Source organism: Staurois parvus, unplaced genomic scaffold (assembly GCF_062004578.1).
Source record: "Staurois parvus isolate SC_StPar_1 unplaced genomic scaffold, SC_StPar_1.0 ptg000709l, whole genome shotgun sequence".
NCBI classification, from domain to species: domain Eukaryota; kingdom Metazoa; phylum Chordata; class Amphibia; order Anura; family Ranidae; genus Staurois; species Staurois parvus.
Window position 1 is genome coordinate 2,150,026 of NW_028318505.1, and position 17,226 is coordinate 2,167,251.

The 17,226-nt window shown below is 41.4% G+C and overlaps 1 protein-coding gene across 1 annotated transcript in view; it reads left to right on the forward strand.

Annotated features, from left to right (window-relative positions):
• Nucleotides 1-17,226, forward strand: part of CACHD1 (cache domain containing 1) — a 274,321-nt gene that overhangs the window by 98,094 nt on the left and 159,001 nt on the right. The window contains exon 2 of the mRNA XM_089653393.1: nucleotides 2,135-2,197. Within this exon, the coding sequence (XP_089509519.1) occupies nucleotides 2,135-2,197 (63 nt within the window). The remainder of the gene's footprint in view (nucleotides 1-2,134; nucleotides 2,198-17,226) is intronic.

The following is a 17,226-nucleotide window of genomic DNA, read 5'->3' on the forward strand; positions in this document are numbered from 1 at the left end:
AGTGCGATGTGCAGAATTGGATCGCATAGGTGTGAATACCTATGATATCCGCTTCTAGTGGGTCCTGCATGTTTTTGGTGCTGGTGTGATGCGATTAGAGCCATACAAAATGTACGCCTCCGATCGCACTGCACACAAATCGCATGTGATTTGCACAGAAATACGGTGCGGTTCCTGTGCGAATCACATGCGATATATGGAGCCGCACGTATGTGAACCCAGGGTTAGTGTGGGTTTTTTTTTTTGTTTTTTGTTTTTTTTTCTGCCACAAAATTTTGTCACAAAAATTCATATCATATATAATCTGAGCTTATAAACGCCTCTAGACTGCAAAGTGTGCATGGACACATAGGATAACATTTGCTCTTAGGGCTCGTTCACACTTGGCTGTTTTGCCAACGCTTGCCAAACGCCCCTATAGCGTTTGGCAAGCGTTGGTCCGGCGTTTGCGGAGCGTTTTTTTAACACTCTGCAAACGCCGCATGCGTGGTTTAGCGGCGGTTGCTAGGCGTTTGCCGAGCGTTAATAACGCCCCACAAACGCCTATAATGCAGTTTGAGTGGTGTTACCGCTCCGCAAATGCCCCGCAACCGCACCGCAAACGCCGGCTGGGCGTTTGCGGAGCGGCACCATAGACGAGAGTAGGAGGCTTCAACGCCTCCTGACTCCAGAGGCGTCCGTTTTGCCTCGCCGCAAATGCTCCCGTTAGAACAGCACCATGCGCTGTAATGTGCAGAATTGGCAGAGGCGTTTGGGAAGCGGTAAAAACGCTTCCCAAACGCCTCTCTGCCGCCTGCACACAGCGCTAGTGTGAACGTAGCCTTAGAGGCATAAAAAAAAAAAACGCAAACCACTACACACCCGTAGCAGCAGCATTTTTTTTATGCTAGTATGCATGGAGCTTTAAAGTAACAAATAAAAAAAATGTATTTAAAGCCACCTCCCCAACATACATGGACATCCATTTGTAAATGCATGCATTGGGTGCACCTGTGTATGAAATCATTGTATGTGCCACACATGTTTGGTATCACCACACATGTCAGACTGAGAGCAATGACTCTAGGGCTGCCATTCATGGCTAACTCTAAAATGATTACCTGTAAAGGCAGAGTTTCACAGGAGCCTGCAGTTTTAAAGCTGGACATGTCTGGTATCCATTTATTGTTTCCAACCTCCTTTTATAGTTTACCAAATAAATGTGTAACATGATTTTATTTGCACTAAAATGATCTCAAGTGTGTTTTTGAGAAATGGTTATGCTAATTTATAACATAAAAATTTGTATTTTATTCTCCAGGGTCCCTGCTTTAAAAAAAAAAGTGTGTGTGTGGGGGGGGGGGGTTGTATTTCAATGTTTTTATTAATTTATAAACTGTTTAAGAAGACAGGAGGAACAAAACACGCACACATGTTTGGGGGTTTTACTAAATCATCGTGCCTAAAATGTCCATGTGGAGAAAAAAGGCTCTGGCAGCAAAGAAGTGCAAGGACCAGGGGAAAGTGGGGCGATGACTGGCTGGGGTCGGGCGACTGGCAGGCGTCTGAAAAGGGGTTAACATGTAAAAGCTCGTAGAACCTTTTAGTTAGCGTTAGGCAGGCCTATAATTCTAAGTCCTCGTGTACACGGGACATTTTACAGCGGCTGTTTTTTCTGCAGCCAGTAAACCCCCTCAGCATGTTATCCTATGTGTCCATGCACACATAGACGGGAATCAGCGGTTTTTGGCAGGGACGTTTTTTTTTTGGCTGGAAAAAAAAACAACTCAGGACTAGTGAGTTTTTTAGCTGTAAAAACGCTCTAACACCGAAATGCGGGAAATCACGGCAAACCAGCATTTTTGTATTTTATTTTACCCAAAAAAAAATTTTTTCTGTAAAAGACAAAAAAAAAAAACTCTTGTAAACGCAAATGAAAAAACGCTGAAAAACTCATGTTTTTAACGTGACTTTACACAGTTAATGTTATCAGCGTTCTTAAAACGCCCCGTGTGCATGGAGCCTTATTCTGACAGTTGTAGTTCATAATATAATCCTGTATAATAATAATAGCCCAAAGGACTATATATAAACCTGGCTAAGGTCTTTACGTCTCATTCTCTTACACTTTTTTTTTTCTCTTTTTGTGTTTCAGAAAATATTCAATTCATTTGTATATACAGAGAAAATTTCAAATGGAGAAAGTGAAGTACAGCAAGTAAGTAACATGGATAATATTGCTATCTCTCTGGCTTGGTTTGACAGTGTCAGTAATTTCGTTGACAATGATAATGTATATTGCTCATCAAGGTTAGGCGTTCCTAGCTATAGAACTAGCAAATCTTGTATAGAATACTTTCTCATATACTGTAACAGGGGCGGACTGACAACTCATGGGGCCCCCGGGCAATAGGGGATCATGGGGCCCCTGTGTCCTTGCCCAAACTCAAAAATGCCTATGAAAAAGGTACCAGGGGCATCTCATGGGGCCCCCTACTGACCCCGGGCCCTCAATTTGGGATCCTTGGGCCCCTGTGTCCTTGCCCAAACTCAAAAAAGCCTATGAAAAAGGTACCAGGGGCATTTCATGGGGCCCCCTACTGACCCCAGGCCCTCGGGCAGTGCCCAAGTTTCCAAATGGTCAGTCCGCCCCTGTACTGTAAATGGATGTGTATTGTACTGTCACCTCTTGTCTCTCTGGAAAGCAATCAAACTTTTTCTTTAACCACCTTTTCACCCCTTTCCTGACCAGGCCATTTCCAAGTTTTCAGCACTGTCACAATTTGAATGCCAATGACTCAGTCTTGCAACACTACACAAATTACATTTTTATTATTATTTTTTGAGAAACAGAGGTTTCTTTTGTTGGTATTTAATCACCACAAGGGTTTTTTTTTTTTTTTTTTTGGTGTATGAATGGGAAAACAAATTGTTTTTTTTCTTTTTGTTTATTAAATTTTGCAAATCTTTCTTCATAAAGTTCGGCAAAAATGTATTCTGCAACATTTTCTTTGGTAAAAATAACTGTGAAATCTGTGTGTAAAATTTATAAAGTCTACAAACTATGGGATAAATATTAGAAAATTGATCAATTCTGATGCACTGACAGCCTCATATCTTGAGACCCTAAAATATCAGGACAGTGCAAATTCCCCACCAAATGACCCCTTTTTGAAAAGTAGATAGTCCAATATAGTTAGTAAGAAGCATTGTCAGGCCAATGTATTTAGTAAGAAGCATGGTCAGTCCAATGTATTTAGTAAGAAGCATGGTCAGTCCAATGTATTTAGTAAGAAGCATGGTCAGTCCAATGTATGTAGTAAGAAGCATGGTCAGTCCAATGTATGTAGTAAGAAGCATGGTCAGTCCAATGTATTTAGTAAGAAGCATGGTCAGTCCAATGTATTTAGTAAGAAGCATGGTCAGTCCAATGTATGTAGTAAGAAGCATGGTCAGTCCAATGTATTTAGTAAGAAGCATGGTCAGTCCAATGTATGTAGTAAGAAGCATGGTCAGTCCAATGTATTTAGTAAGAAGCATGGTCAGTCCAATGTATTTAGTAAGAAGCATGGTCAGTCCAATGTATGTAGTAAGAAGCATGGTCAGTCCAATGTATGTAGTAAGAAGCATGGTCAGTCTAATGTATTTAGTAAGAAGCATGGTCAGTCTAATGTATTTAGTAAGAAGCATGGTCAGTCCAATGTATGTAGTAAGAAGCATGGTCAGTCCAATGTATGTAGTAAGAAGCATGGTCAGTCCAATGTATTTAGTAAGAAGCATGGTCAGTCTAATGTATTTAGTAAGAAGCATGGTCAGTCTAATGTATTTAGTAAGAAGCATGGTCAGTCTAATGTATGTAGTAAGAAGCATGGTCAGTCCAATGTATGTAGTAAGAAGCATGGTCAGTCTAATGTATGTAGTAAGAAGCATGGTCAGTCCAATGTATGTAGTAAGAAGCATGGTCAGTCCAATGTATGTAGTAAGAAGCATGGTAAGTTTTTCAAAGTTGTAATTTTTTGTCACAATTTGTTAGAAAGTAAAGAAATAAAATTTGTCTCTTTCCCATTTTTGCTTTTTTTTTTTTACATCCTGTCACCAGAGTAGTACAGCGTCTGCTTTGGTGACAGTATGTAACTGGTGTGGTAGTGATCAGAGATACTGACTGGTGACAGTATGTAAAATACACATTTTTATTCAGTTTTATAACTTTTTTTTTTTACAAATTTTTTTCGCAAACTATGACCAGGGTAGTACAGTGTCACCATAGTGACGCTGTACTACTTTGGGAAGTTGATCTGGATTTTTTTTTTTGTGATTTGCTTATGACAGGGATCACTGGAACCGCAATCCTTTTTAACTGTCATGAATGGCTTTCATTCATGACAGCTTGCTTACTATTGCGATTGCTGTGATTGGTTACAGCTATCACATGGTAAATGGCCACTGTGACCTATCACCGATATCACAATAGTAAGCAAGCTGCCATGAATAAAAAAAGCCATTCATGACAGTTTTGTTTACATGTTATCTTGTGATCTCTGTGATTGTTCCTAGCGACTGCATGATTATTATTATTATACAGGATTTATATCGCGCCAACAGTTGGCTCAGCGCTTTACAATATAACGGGAGACAATATTATTATTATACAGTATTTATATAGCGCCAAAGGGTTTCCTCAGCGCTGTACAAAAGCAAGGGGGACAGAACATGAGACAAGACAGGAACAATACAATACACGAGGGGTTCGAGGGCCCTGCTCTTTCGAGCTTACAGCAACAATACAGTTCAATACAAGAGGGTTAGGAGGGCCCTGATCCTGGGAGCTTACAATCTAAGAGATATCATACCTCCCAACTTTTTGAGATCGGAGTAAGGGACACCTATTAGCAAAAGTATGTAGGCACAGGACACACCCCCTGCCACGCCCTCATAAAGGATAATTCTACAAAAAAGGATTAGTTAAACCCACAATTGCTTTTTTTTCCCACTACTGTTCCTTTATACTGGCTTTTGAAATTTACAAATGCAGCAATTTTAGAGATTAGATAAAAGGTTTAGCAGTGGGAAACACTTTTTGAAAGATAAAAATGATAAAAAGTCCATTTTATATACAACTATATAGATCCAATCAAAGTGAGGGACAAACCAGGAGGAAGGAGGGACTTTGTTCCAAATCAGGGACAGTCCCTCGAATTCAGGGACAGTTGGGAGCTATGTGTTACCTTGCTGATCCCAATGGCGTGGTGCTGAGCACTGTGATCCACTGTCCTTGCCGGATCGCACCACTGCGTGTGAGGGGGAGGACGTCCCTGGACATTCTTCCAGAACTGGAAAATGCCCACCCGGTTGTATTCTTACCAGGGGTGGACTGACTGCTCATGGGGCCCCCGGGCAATAGGGGATCATGGGGCCCCTGTGTCCTTGCCCAAACTCAAAAAAGCCTATGAAAAAGGAACCAGGGGCATCTAATGGGGCCCCCTACTGACCCCGGGCCATCGGGCAGTGCCCAAGTTTCCAAATGGTCACTCCGTCCCTGATTCTTACACTACACGGGGTGGGAAGTGGTTAAAAAAGAAAATATTGATAAACCTATCGATATTCTATTTGGAGGGGGAGGGGGGTTCCTTTTCATTTTTGTAAAAGTGCTGTAGAGCTTTCCAGATGACATTTGATGAGCAGCCAATCGCCGGGTAATAAAAATTATACCGTATTTGTTTTGACCACCTAAAATCAAGGACATTTTAAAAATGTCAAAGTGCGGCAAATGGTTAAAACTTGAGTCCATGGCCTTTTTCAGCTCACAATTAAATCGATTGCCAAGTACAGGTAACCTGATCTATCTGCCTATGGAAGACTTTTGTCTTGACGGAAGACCGGCTGTAATTTGAAGATCGTTAACTGTTGCCTCATGCAGGATTTGAGTCTCTTTGTTTTGTTCTCAGCCCCATGATTCCAGAACATTTCCCCAACAAACGCCCTCTCTGTAATAATTTTCACCCACGCAAGAGCTGGAGCAGCCCGAGAGAGTATAAATAAATCAACATTCATAGCCAGTTCCAATCATGGCATTCCTCCAGACTGCCGGTGATCCTGTTACTGAAATGTTTGCTGACCTTCGACCTCCTGCGTTTGGAGCCAGATGAGCTGCTGTGGCCTGGGAAGGGTTAAAGCACTTGTCCTGAAGTGTTTCCCCAAGTTAGGCCCCGTAATCTGACACTGTGTAAACTGAGGCCGGTGAGATCACCCAGAGCCAGCAGGAACGTCTTTCAGTGCTCCGGAGGCCGCAGAGCGCAGCTTTTACAGGCCAGATGTGATCTAAACAAGCGGTGGAGTAAAATCTCAGGCCTGGTCTGTCATTCGGGGAAGTGTTCGGAGTTTACCAGAGGCTGACGGATTGGTCTGAGCTTTCCTGAAGCACAATATGCTATTTTTTTCCATAATAAAGCACAACGAACCCCACTCACTACCATTCCATATAAGATTTAACGTGCTAACGTCATTTTTAAACTTGTTTTTAGTCTTTCTGCGGCTTTCATTAACCACTTGCCCTCTGGAAAGTTTTACAACCTTCCTGACCAGGCCATTTTTTGCTATTCGTCTCTGTGCTACTATTAGATACATGATCCAGCGCGGAGAGGCCGCCTTGCCGCTGTACTCCTACGTGAGGTGATCGGCAAGGGGTTAAAATGTTACCTAGTAATGTGTTCCTATTGGCTGACTCACAAGAACTTTTGACACATTGACTCGACAATACCAGGAGTCTTATTTGAATGAACCTGTGAACCACTGGAGACTAAGATACAGTATATTAGATCGCCGGAATTTTTCTCACCCTCATAAGATGTAAATTACATGGAAATAATGGATTCTTAACCGCGCTCTAATATTACCGTGTTGATAATATATATAGAAATGCTGCTAATTAATCTATACTGCGATAATATTAACTTATCCACCACATTACCAAGGTTGATCACAATATATCATCACAGTGGTAAATAAATGAAATAAAAAAACTACATCCCCCAGACGAAGCTACATTTTTCCCTGTAGCGCAACACGTTGGGGAGGGGCAGTGACGTCACCACGTATCGGATCGCACTGGATCATCATTACAGCGAGTACAGACAGAGTGAGCCAGCGCTCCTGTGAGGCTGATCATTACCGCATTCAGCGGTTTATATTACAATACATGCGTGTATATTATTGAAACCATTGGAGTGAGGAGAGCTTCAAAGAGGGGAAAATCCTTGGGCTTGTACAGGCTCAGAAGACAATCCGTAGGTCTCCATTCACACCACCATAAGCAGCTTGAAAGGAGAGTATATCACCAGCACCTTCTACCTGCTGAACTTTTTGAAACACTTTTTTGCACAATCTTTTTTTTATGCACTGTTTTTTGCACTTTTTTGCACAATCCTTTTTTATGCACCATTTTGCGGCTGAACTTTATTAATTTATATATATATATTTTTTTTTTTAAATTTTCATTTGTTTTATTTTGTATTTATTTTTTGTTTTATGCATCACTTTCACATCTTATTTTATTAATTTATTTAGTTTTAAAGAAATACTCCAAAGTTTTTTTTTATTTTTTGTTTTTTCACATTGGCACAGTGAATTCTATGAATTAATTTATATATTTTTTATATTGTAAAATCAGCACGATTGGATTCAATCACATTTTTTATTTAATTTATTTACTACTGTGATGATATATTTTGATCAACCTTGGTAATGTGGTGGATAAGTTAATATTATCGCAGTATAGATTAATTAGCAGCATTTCTATATATATTATCAACACGGTAATATTAGAGCGCGGTTAAGAATCCATTAATACCAGGAGTCTGATACCCTTACAATGTTTAGGGAGGTCTACCTTCAAAGTCCTATGGAAAGCTGGGACAACGTCAGCTACAGCCCAGGGCGAGCATTCCAAACTGCACTCCCCCCCCAAGATGTATGAGCATTTGGTGTCAGCAAAAATCCCCCCAATTTTTTTTTAATCAGCATGCATAGGCCCTGCTGAAATCCCCCCTCCCAGCGTAAATCTTTGCCTCCTCATCCCCCAAATCCCCCCCAGTTTGGTTTCCTATCAAGAATACTCCCTCCAATCATCCCTACTAGCACAAATCCCTCCCTCCAAAATCCCCCCCTAGCACAATCCCCCCACCCTGTAACACCTTACCTTTTCTAGCACAAATAAATCCTTTTTTCCCCATCCCCCTTCCCAACACAAATCTCCCTAAATCACTACTCCTAGCACACACCCCAAATTTCCCCTCCTTGTACAATTCTTACACCCTTGTGGCCCCCACAAATGCCACCTCTCAACACAATGAAAACTCCTAAAAGCTTTAACCAGTGCTCTGCTGGACACTGATAGAAGTCACAAGACTGCTATATACTGCTGATGAGAAAAAGTATTTAGCAGTTTTTATTTGCTCAAATAATTGTTTCCATATTCTTTGTACAGTGGGAGACCGGATCTAGTGAATGCAAGGTCCGGGGAGACCGGATCTAGTGAATGCAAGGTCCGGGGAGACCGGATCTAGTGAATGCAGGGTCCGGGGAGACCGGATATAGTGAATGCAGGGTCCGGGGAGACCAGATATAGTGAATGCAAGGTCCGGGGAGACCGGATCTAGTGAATGCAGGGTCCGGGGAGACCAGATATAGTGAATGCAGGGTCCGGGGAGACCAGATATAGTGAATGCAGGGTCCGGGGAGACCAGATATAGTGAGTGCAGGGTCCGGGGAGACCGGATATAGTGAATGCAGGGTCCGAGGAGAGCGGATATAGTGAATGCAGGGTCCAGGGAGAGTGGATATAGTGAATGCAGGGTCCGGGGAGACCGGATATAGTGAATGCAGGGTCCGGGGAGACCGGATATAGTGAATGCAGGGTCCGAGGAGAGCGGATATAGTGAATGCAGGGTCCAGGGAGAGTGGATATAGTGAATGCAGGGTCCGGGGAGACCGGATATAGTGAATGCAGGGTCCGGGGAGAGTGGATATAGTGAATGCAGGGTCTGGGGAGAGCGGATATAGTGAATGCAGGGTCCGGGGAGAGTGGATATAGTGAATGCAGGGTCCGGGGAGAGCGGATATAGTGAATGCAGGGTCCAGGGAGAGCGGATATAGTGAATGCAGGGTCCTGGGTTTAGTAACACTTTAAACACATACTGTATTTGTGAGAAAACTGATTCTGCCTTCACGGTCTTTGTTCAGATACTTTATGGTGTGACAACTGTTTTGCAGACATGCCCCTGGGTTGTCACTTTATATATTGTCTATTTTACAATCGCACATGTTCCCGAAATGGGCTCAAAAGTAATGGGTGCTGCAGCAACTACCCCCTGGAGACATTACAGATCAGTGCTCATATTTACCAACACACCACGGATCATCAAATGTCATCCAAAGCTTTCACTGAAGAATGATTACATCACAAAGAACCAAGTACAATGTTTCAGAGCCGTGCAGGACCTATCATCAGGCATGTGACCCCTTCATCACATACCTGATGAAGGGGTCCTGCACGGCTCCAAAACATTGCGCTTGGTCTTTTATGATGTGATCGTTCTTCTTGCGCTGCTGGGTTGCCGCCCAGCCGCCCCCTGAAGGCTGAACACAAGAGGCCATGCTGAATTATACTGTATATTGTGCGGACAATTCTCACCATTGTGAAGATGGTCCAAAGCAATGATGTGCAACCGGCCCTGGGGCGAGCATCTAGACAAGGAGAGGCTGAAATAGGCCTATGGAGAGCAACAGCACTGAGGTGGAAAAGGATGAAAAAAGCAGTACACGATTTTAAAGAATACCATTCTTCAATAAAGTACACTCATTGATGGCTGCTTGGCATTTCTCTGTGTAGATTTTCTGATGTGGACAACTGTGGACCATACCAGAATAATATACTTTTGAAGCAGCTACTTACAGTCTCAATTAGAAGCCTGTGTAGCAGGGTGACAACGCAGGAGAAAAGTTAGAAGACCTAGACTGAGCGTTGTCACCCAGGAAGTGCCTGAACACGGGCTTTCATGGCTAGATCACCAGGTATGATTTTAACAAATGCTGGAGAAAAATATAGAAAAACGATGTTGCAGTTACATTATCATGTTAAAATTCTAGATTTGAGTGGATGTTTACACCCATGATTCTGTCCTGCAGCATTTTTGGAGCACATTTATTTTTAGGAGGAGTATATTAAGGTAAAACAATAATATTGAGACTGAAGCCACGTTGTAGCCGCACACTTAGCCATTGTCAGTCTGGACGCGTGGAGCTGCTCGTTCGAGCTCCGGCCTCGATTACAATTATTTCCCTTGCAAATGCATTTTTAAACAGCCTGATTTATCATGTGCCAAAATATGCTCTTGTATTCTTGCTATTTAATTTAAATTAGTTTCTGCCTCACTATAGGATTAAGGTATGAGTGTTGATATCTTTAAAGCTTTACACCACCTAGCCGGGGGTTATTTATGAGACTCTCTTAACCTGTTTGTTCCTAGTCAACGGCGGCTGCTAATTCTTCACCGCAGAAACCGTTTTCAACCTCTTGCTCAGCCATAATGTAAAAATATTCACCGTTTTTGCAGGGTGCTGCTTGAAGTGGATCGAGGTGTCATGGAAAAGTATGATCTAGTTTTAAAGTTGAACTCCAGCTTAAGGCCTCATTCACACAGGCGCTGAGGCCCGTATTTTGTGAATTGACCATTTTGTTGATGCGGTTGGAGCTGCCAGGTGCTGCATGCAGGCAGTCTATGGGAATTCAACAACGGCATGGACACAGCTGCTTGTCCGAAGTCTTTTCTTAATCAGATATTTTTTTTTTTGTTCAGAAAGTTTTTTTTTTTTTAACCGTTTTAATACCGTGCAATTTTACACCTTCCTGCCCAGGCCATTTTTCAGGTTTCAGCGCTCTCACACTTTGAATGACAATTGCGCGGTCATACAACACTGTACCCAAACTAAAATTTTATCATTTTCTTCACACAGCTAGAGCTTTCTTTTGGTGGTATTTAATCACCGCTGGGGTTTTTATTTTTTACTAAATTAACAAAAAAAGACCAAAAATTTTGAAAAAAAACCCCAAATTTTTCTTTGTTTCTGTTATAAAAGTTTACAAATAAATAATTGTTCTTCATAAATTTAGGCCGAGATGTATTCTGCTACATGTCTTTGGTGAAAATAACCCAAATTAGGATGTATTTTTTAGTTTGTAGGAAAGTTATAGAGTTCACAAACTATGGTATAGATCTGATTATTGATCAATCCTGAAGTACTGACGGCCAATCTAATTTCTTGAGGTCCAAGAATGTCAGAATAGTACAGATATCCCCAAATGACCCCTTTTTGCAGAGTAGACAGTCCGACGTACTTCATAAGAGGCATGGCGAATTTTTTGAAGTTGTATTTTTTTGTCATAATTTTTCGGAAAATGAAAAAATTTAAAAAATTATTTTCACTATTTTTTTTTTTTACATACTGTCACCAGTGCAGTACAGCGTCATCATATAACTGGCATGGCGGTGAACAGGGACACTGACTGGTGACAGTATGAAAAAAAAATATATATTTTTTTTTAATTTTTTTTAATTTTTTTATTATATTTAATTTTTTATTACATTTTTTTAAAGATTTTTTTTCACATTTTACTATGACCAAAGTAGTACAATGTTACCATAGTAACATTGTACTACTTTGGGGAAGTGATCAGTATTTTTTTTTTTTTTTTTTTTTTTTACACCCTTTGCTTATAGCAAAGAATTACTTTGCTATAAGCAAGCATTTACCTGAATGAAGTCGATTCATTCAGCTTTTTTTTTTTTTTTTTTTTGTGCTTAGCTGTGATTTGGTCACAGCTAATCACATGACATGTGCATGTGATTAGCTGTGACCATTCACAGCTAGGCACTAGTATACAATGGATGGCATCATGAATGAAGCCATCCATTGTATACAACTGTCATGTGACCTGCTGTGATTGTTCACAGCAGGTCACATGGTACCAGCAACGGGAGCCGGTACTCGGATCTGTCATCGGCCGTGTCTGAGGTGCACGGCCGGTGACAGATCGCACAGCTGCGCCGCTCTGCATTAGCGCAAATTGCGCATGTGAGGGAGCACGCCAAATGGCGTGCACCCGGAGTGCAGAGACACTTTTGAAGCCGCCAAACGGCCATTGGCCAGGCAGCTAATGGTTAAAGTGTTACAAACACATTCAGATGGAACAAGTCAATGTAACGAAATTAGAGAAAAAAAATAAAAAAGAAGGGAGCCCAGCTTAATATTAGTATTTGAATTTATAGTACTGCGCTGCATTTTTTTTTGATTTATGGTTTACATGTGGGAACACAGTACATGCTAGCTGCAATACTTGTTTTATAGGAGGTCCGTTGCGCTGAGGGTCTCTCATATACATTATGTGTTGGATATTATGCCTCATTCACACTGTCTGTATTCAGTCATGTGCAGACAAAGGCGGCCCATAGCACAGATGTATGCATAAATACACCCGTGTGCAAAAAGCCTAACTGCTTTACATTTACTTGTTACTCTAGTCACCCCCGCATCATACCAGCTGAAATGTGAAATAAGCAGGACTGCCTGGATCAGTAAAGCCAAAATAATGCCTACCTAGGTGAGTGACCGACTCTCACATGTTGTGAACTGGAACCCAGGGTGCTGCACAGCTCGTCTGTGAGATTCAGTAACGTGCAAATCCGGAATATTGCTGCACTCTTTGGTATCTTTATTGAAGAATTAAAATGACATCACAGGTATGACCGAAACATTAAAAGGTGACGCGTTTCGTGCTAAATTCAGCATTTACTCAAACCTGGAGACTCCCTTACACACAGATACACTATCTCCAGGATAGGAAGTACAAAGAAATCTCTTTACCCCCTTCCTGTCCAGGGCAATTTTCAGCTTTCAGCGCTATCACACTTTGAATGACAATTGTGCGGTCATGCAACACTGTACCCATATGAATGTTTTACCATTTTTTTGAGACAGATAAAGCTTTATTTTGGTGGTATTTATTCACCGCTGGGATTTTTATTTTTTTTACTATGTAAATGAAAAAGTCCAAAAATTTTGAAAGTTTTTTATTTTTTAATAAAATTTTGCAAATAAATAATATTTCATCATAAATCTTGGCCAAAATTTATTCCGTTATTTTTTTAGTAAAAAAAAAATCCAAATTAGTTTATAACCAAAAATTATAATTTTTAAACATTTTTTTTTACATTTTTATTTTATTTTTTTATATAATTTTTTATTTATTTTTTTTTACATACTGTTACCCTAGCAGTACAGTGTCACCATGGTGACACTACTACTTGTGGGGGGTGATGAAGATTTTTTTTTTTTTTTTTTTTACACTGTTTGCTTTTACACCCATATAGGATGTAAAAGCAATCATTTCTCTTTCTCTCTGTCTGCATTCTTGCAGTCATTGAGAAGTACTGAGTGAGCTGTGATTGGTCACAGCTTGTCACATGGTACAAGGCTGTTGTGAATAGCCTTGTACCATGTGACCTCTGTGATCATTCACAGATTTCACACGTAGTAAGCAATGATGTCAGAAGTGACATCTTGCTTACTACTTTGCATGTGATCACTGATTGGCCAATCAGTGATCACATGATCGGGACCTCGTACAGAGGTCCCGTCCGACGATCGGTGTTTGATTGTGTCCGGAGGACACAGCGGGCACCGGACCGCGGTGGTGCGCGCTCCCAGGGAGCACGCACAGCTAGAAAAGGCGGGTGCCGTTTAGGAACAGCAACCCGCCCCTGGACTGCCACCGCCCTGCCGTTTATAAACAGCAGGCGGACGGCAAGAGGTTAAGTGAGTCCTAGCATAACATTTATTTATTTCAGGTACTTATATAGCGCCATCAATTTACGCAGCACTTCACATATATATTGTACATTCACATCAGTCCCTAACCCTCAAGGGGCGTACAATCTAAGGTCCCTAACTCACATTCATACATACTGTTGGAGGGCAACATGTTTCTATATCAAACATTTATGGAGTCTTACTGCACGGTTGCTAAAGAATTATTTGGCAACCATGCAGTAAGACTCCATAAATGTCTGATATAGAAACATGTTGCCCTCCAACACATACACATACTAGGGCCAATTTAGACAGGATCCAATTAACCTGCCAGCATCAGATATCGTATGTACTCTCCAGTGCCTCAGGATATGCACAGCCAAAAGGGAAGCCAAGGGTACCAGGACAGCGACAACCAAAGGAAATGCTTCAGGGGTGCAGCCCTCCTCAGACGGGGAAATCAGCCACTGGATAGAGAGAAATCGGGTGGCGCACACACCTAGTGCATTATCCAAGGTTTATTGTAGGAGTGAAAGAATAATAAAAACATACTCACAGACGAAGCATGTATCTAAAAAGCATAGAAAAATAACAATGGCCACAACGGCAGGCAAGGTGTTCTCACTGTCAGTGCGGTCAAATGGCTGACGCGTTTCGGGACGAATCCCTTTCCTCAGAGCTGATGACCAGCCTCTGATGCAGATGTGTGATGAATGGAAAGTAGGAGCCTTGCTGTTGATGCCTGAGGCGAAATGCGTCCCCGAAACGCGTCAGTTTTGACCGCACTGACAGAACACCTTGCCTGCCGTTGTGGCCATTGTCATTTTTCTATGCTGTTTAGATACATGCTTCGTCTGTATGTTTTTATTATTCTTTCACTCCTACAATAAACCTTGGATAATGCACTAGGTGTGTGCTCCACCTGTTTTCTCTCTAACCTGCCAGCATGTGTTTGGAGTGTGGGAGGAAACCAGAGTACCTGGAGGAAACCCACGCAGGCACAGGGAGAGCATGCATACTTCAGGCAGGTGGTTCCATGGCTGGGATTCGATCCAACGACCCTAGTACTGCCAGTGGGAAGTGCTAACCATTTAGCCACTGTGCTGCCCTAACATACCTTCCTGTGGTTTTAAAGTGACCCTGTCAAGATAGTCACTTGTGCTAAAGGAACACTCTGTAAAAAAAAAAAGGGAAATATGCTTAACTTTCCAACAGCCCGTGTGATGAAAATCTCTTGGCCACAGCAGGTATTCCACACTTGGAGTGTGCCATAGAGAGGAGCAATGGCAGAGGGGAGCGGGTATTCGACCCACAGAAAGGTTGAAGGGAAGCAGACCTACATATTGCTAGAAATGGAAGTAGATTGCTTCCTCTGTTACAGGATATATTCTGTACAAGTGACGCTGTGGTGACACTTTAGCCATTGCCCAATCAAGTACAAAATATAGCCAGTGTTCTACTATAAAGAGACCCTGTCACTTCCTACAGAAGCAACCTGCAAATCCAGGCTTTGCCCCTTGAAGAGTTATGGGTGTTGCTGGTTTCCGGATGCCCCCTGCTGTGGTTCCACCTACTGCCATCTACAGCAGTGACATAGCACCCAGTGGGTGAACCCACAGTACATAGGGAAAAGGGACACATCCAAAGCATCAGGTATCTCTGCAAAGAGAGCAAGGATTGGACACGCTGCCTGTTGGACTGGTAAATATTCAACATCATCTATTTGTATCTTTTTTTTTTTTCTTTTTGGTTTTATCCTGACTGCTGGATCACTGCACAAATATGTATACACCTACCATAGACCAGACAAGAAATAATTGTAGCATATAAAACTATGGTCCCCCTTTTCAAAGTAAAGCAGCTATGTAGTCCATAAGAAAAGGCCTCTCCGAGACTTAATAGGGGTTTTTGAGAAGCTGTTTGACCAGTGTATCTACGCTTTTGACCGCCGCTTCATAGAGTGCCACTTTATTGCTGGTTCTGCTGATGTAAATTGATACTTTAATGTTTTCGTTCTCACATTGTTAAATTCTTTCACATTGGAAGAAAGTATAAACATGGCCCCCATCTGGGCCTCTTACAGTGATAGAACACCGGTGGTAGACTTGATCCCCTGCATTTAGAGGCCAGAGAAAGAAGTTGTTGTAATGTAAGTGGGAGTCTTCCCCTAAGGGAATTTTGGCCTTTTTTAGTCTGGTATTTTGGAGAATTATGTCAGCAAAGAGGTATCCTATTTTTTAGTGACTTTATTGCAAATCATGAGACATTCTAGTATGCGTAATTCATCAAGACTGGTTTTCTCTACAGCTGCCTTTCTATATGGAAACGGTTGTTCTGAGCCTCCTCAAACCAACAATGGTCTTTAGTAGGACGGAGACATTGAGGCACTATTTTTATCCAGGACAGCTGGGCTAATATTCTCAAACCAGGGCACCCTTGGATTTGGGACTTCCAAATTGAAAAATAAATTAGCATGTGTAGCGGAGTTTCCAACACAGTCCAAAACAGGAAAAATGCATTAAATTGTTGAAAAATAGTAAATATTTATTATACTAGGAACACATTAGATACATTCTTTACATGTGCAAAGTTTTATGAGTTGTTACAAAGTTATCAGGAATGGTGCACTTTGCGTCATGAAATGTGTTGATGGTGGATTTTATCACATTGGTTCCTAGTCTAACAAATCTTTAGGATGTTTCCAACAATACACCTGCATTTTTTTTATGCATTTATTTATTAATTACAAGTACTTATATAGTGCTGTCAATTTACCCAGCGCTTTTCATATATATTGTATGTGCACATTTCATTGTACCCTCAAGGAGCGTACAATCTAAGGTCCCTAACTCATTCATACAGTTAGGTTCATATATATTTGGACACAGGCACAAATTTAGTTTTTTTCAGGTATTTACCAAAACATATTCAGGCTATAGTTATATAATGATGCTGAAAGTGCGCACTCTCAGGTTTAATTTGAGGATATGTACATCCAAACTGGAGGAAGGGTTTAGGAATTACAGCTCTTAAGAGTAGCCATCCCCTCATTTTCAAGAGACCAAAATTAATTGGACAGTTGAATATAATTATAAATAAAATGTTCATTTTTAATATTTTGTTGAGAATCCTTTACTGGCAATGACTGCCTGAAGGCTGGAACCCATGGACATGGCCAAAGACTGGGTTTCCTCCATTCTGATGCTTTGCCTGAAGTCTGGAACCCATGGACATTACCAAAAACTGGGTTTCCTCCTTTTCTGATGCTTTGCCTGAAGTCTGGAACCCATGGACCTTACCAAAGACTGGGTTTCCTCCTGTTCTGATGCTTTGCCTGAAGTCTGGAACCCATGAACATGACCAAAGACTGGGTTTCCTCCTGTT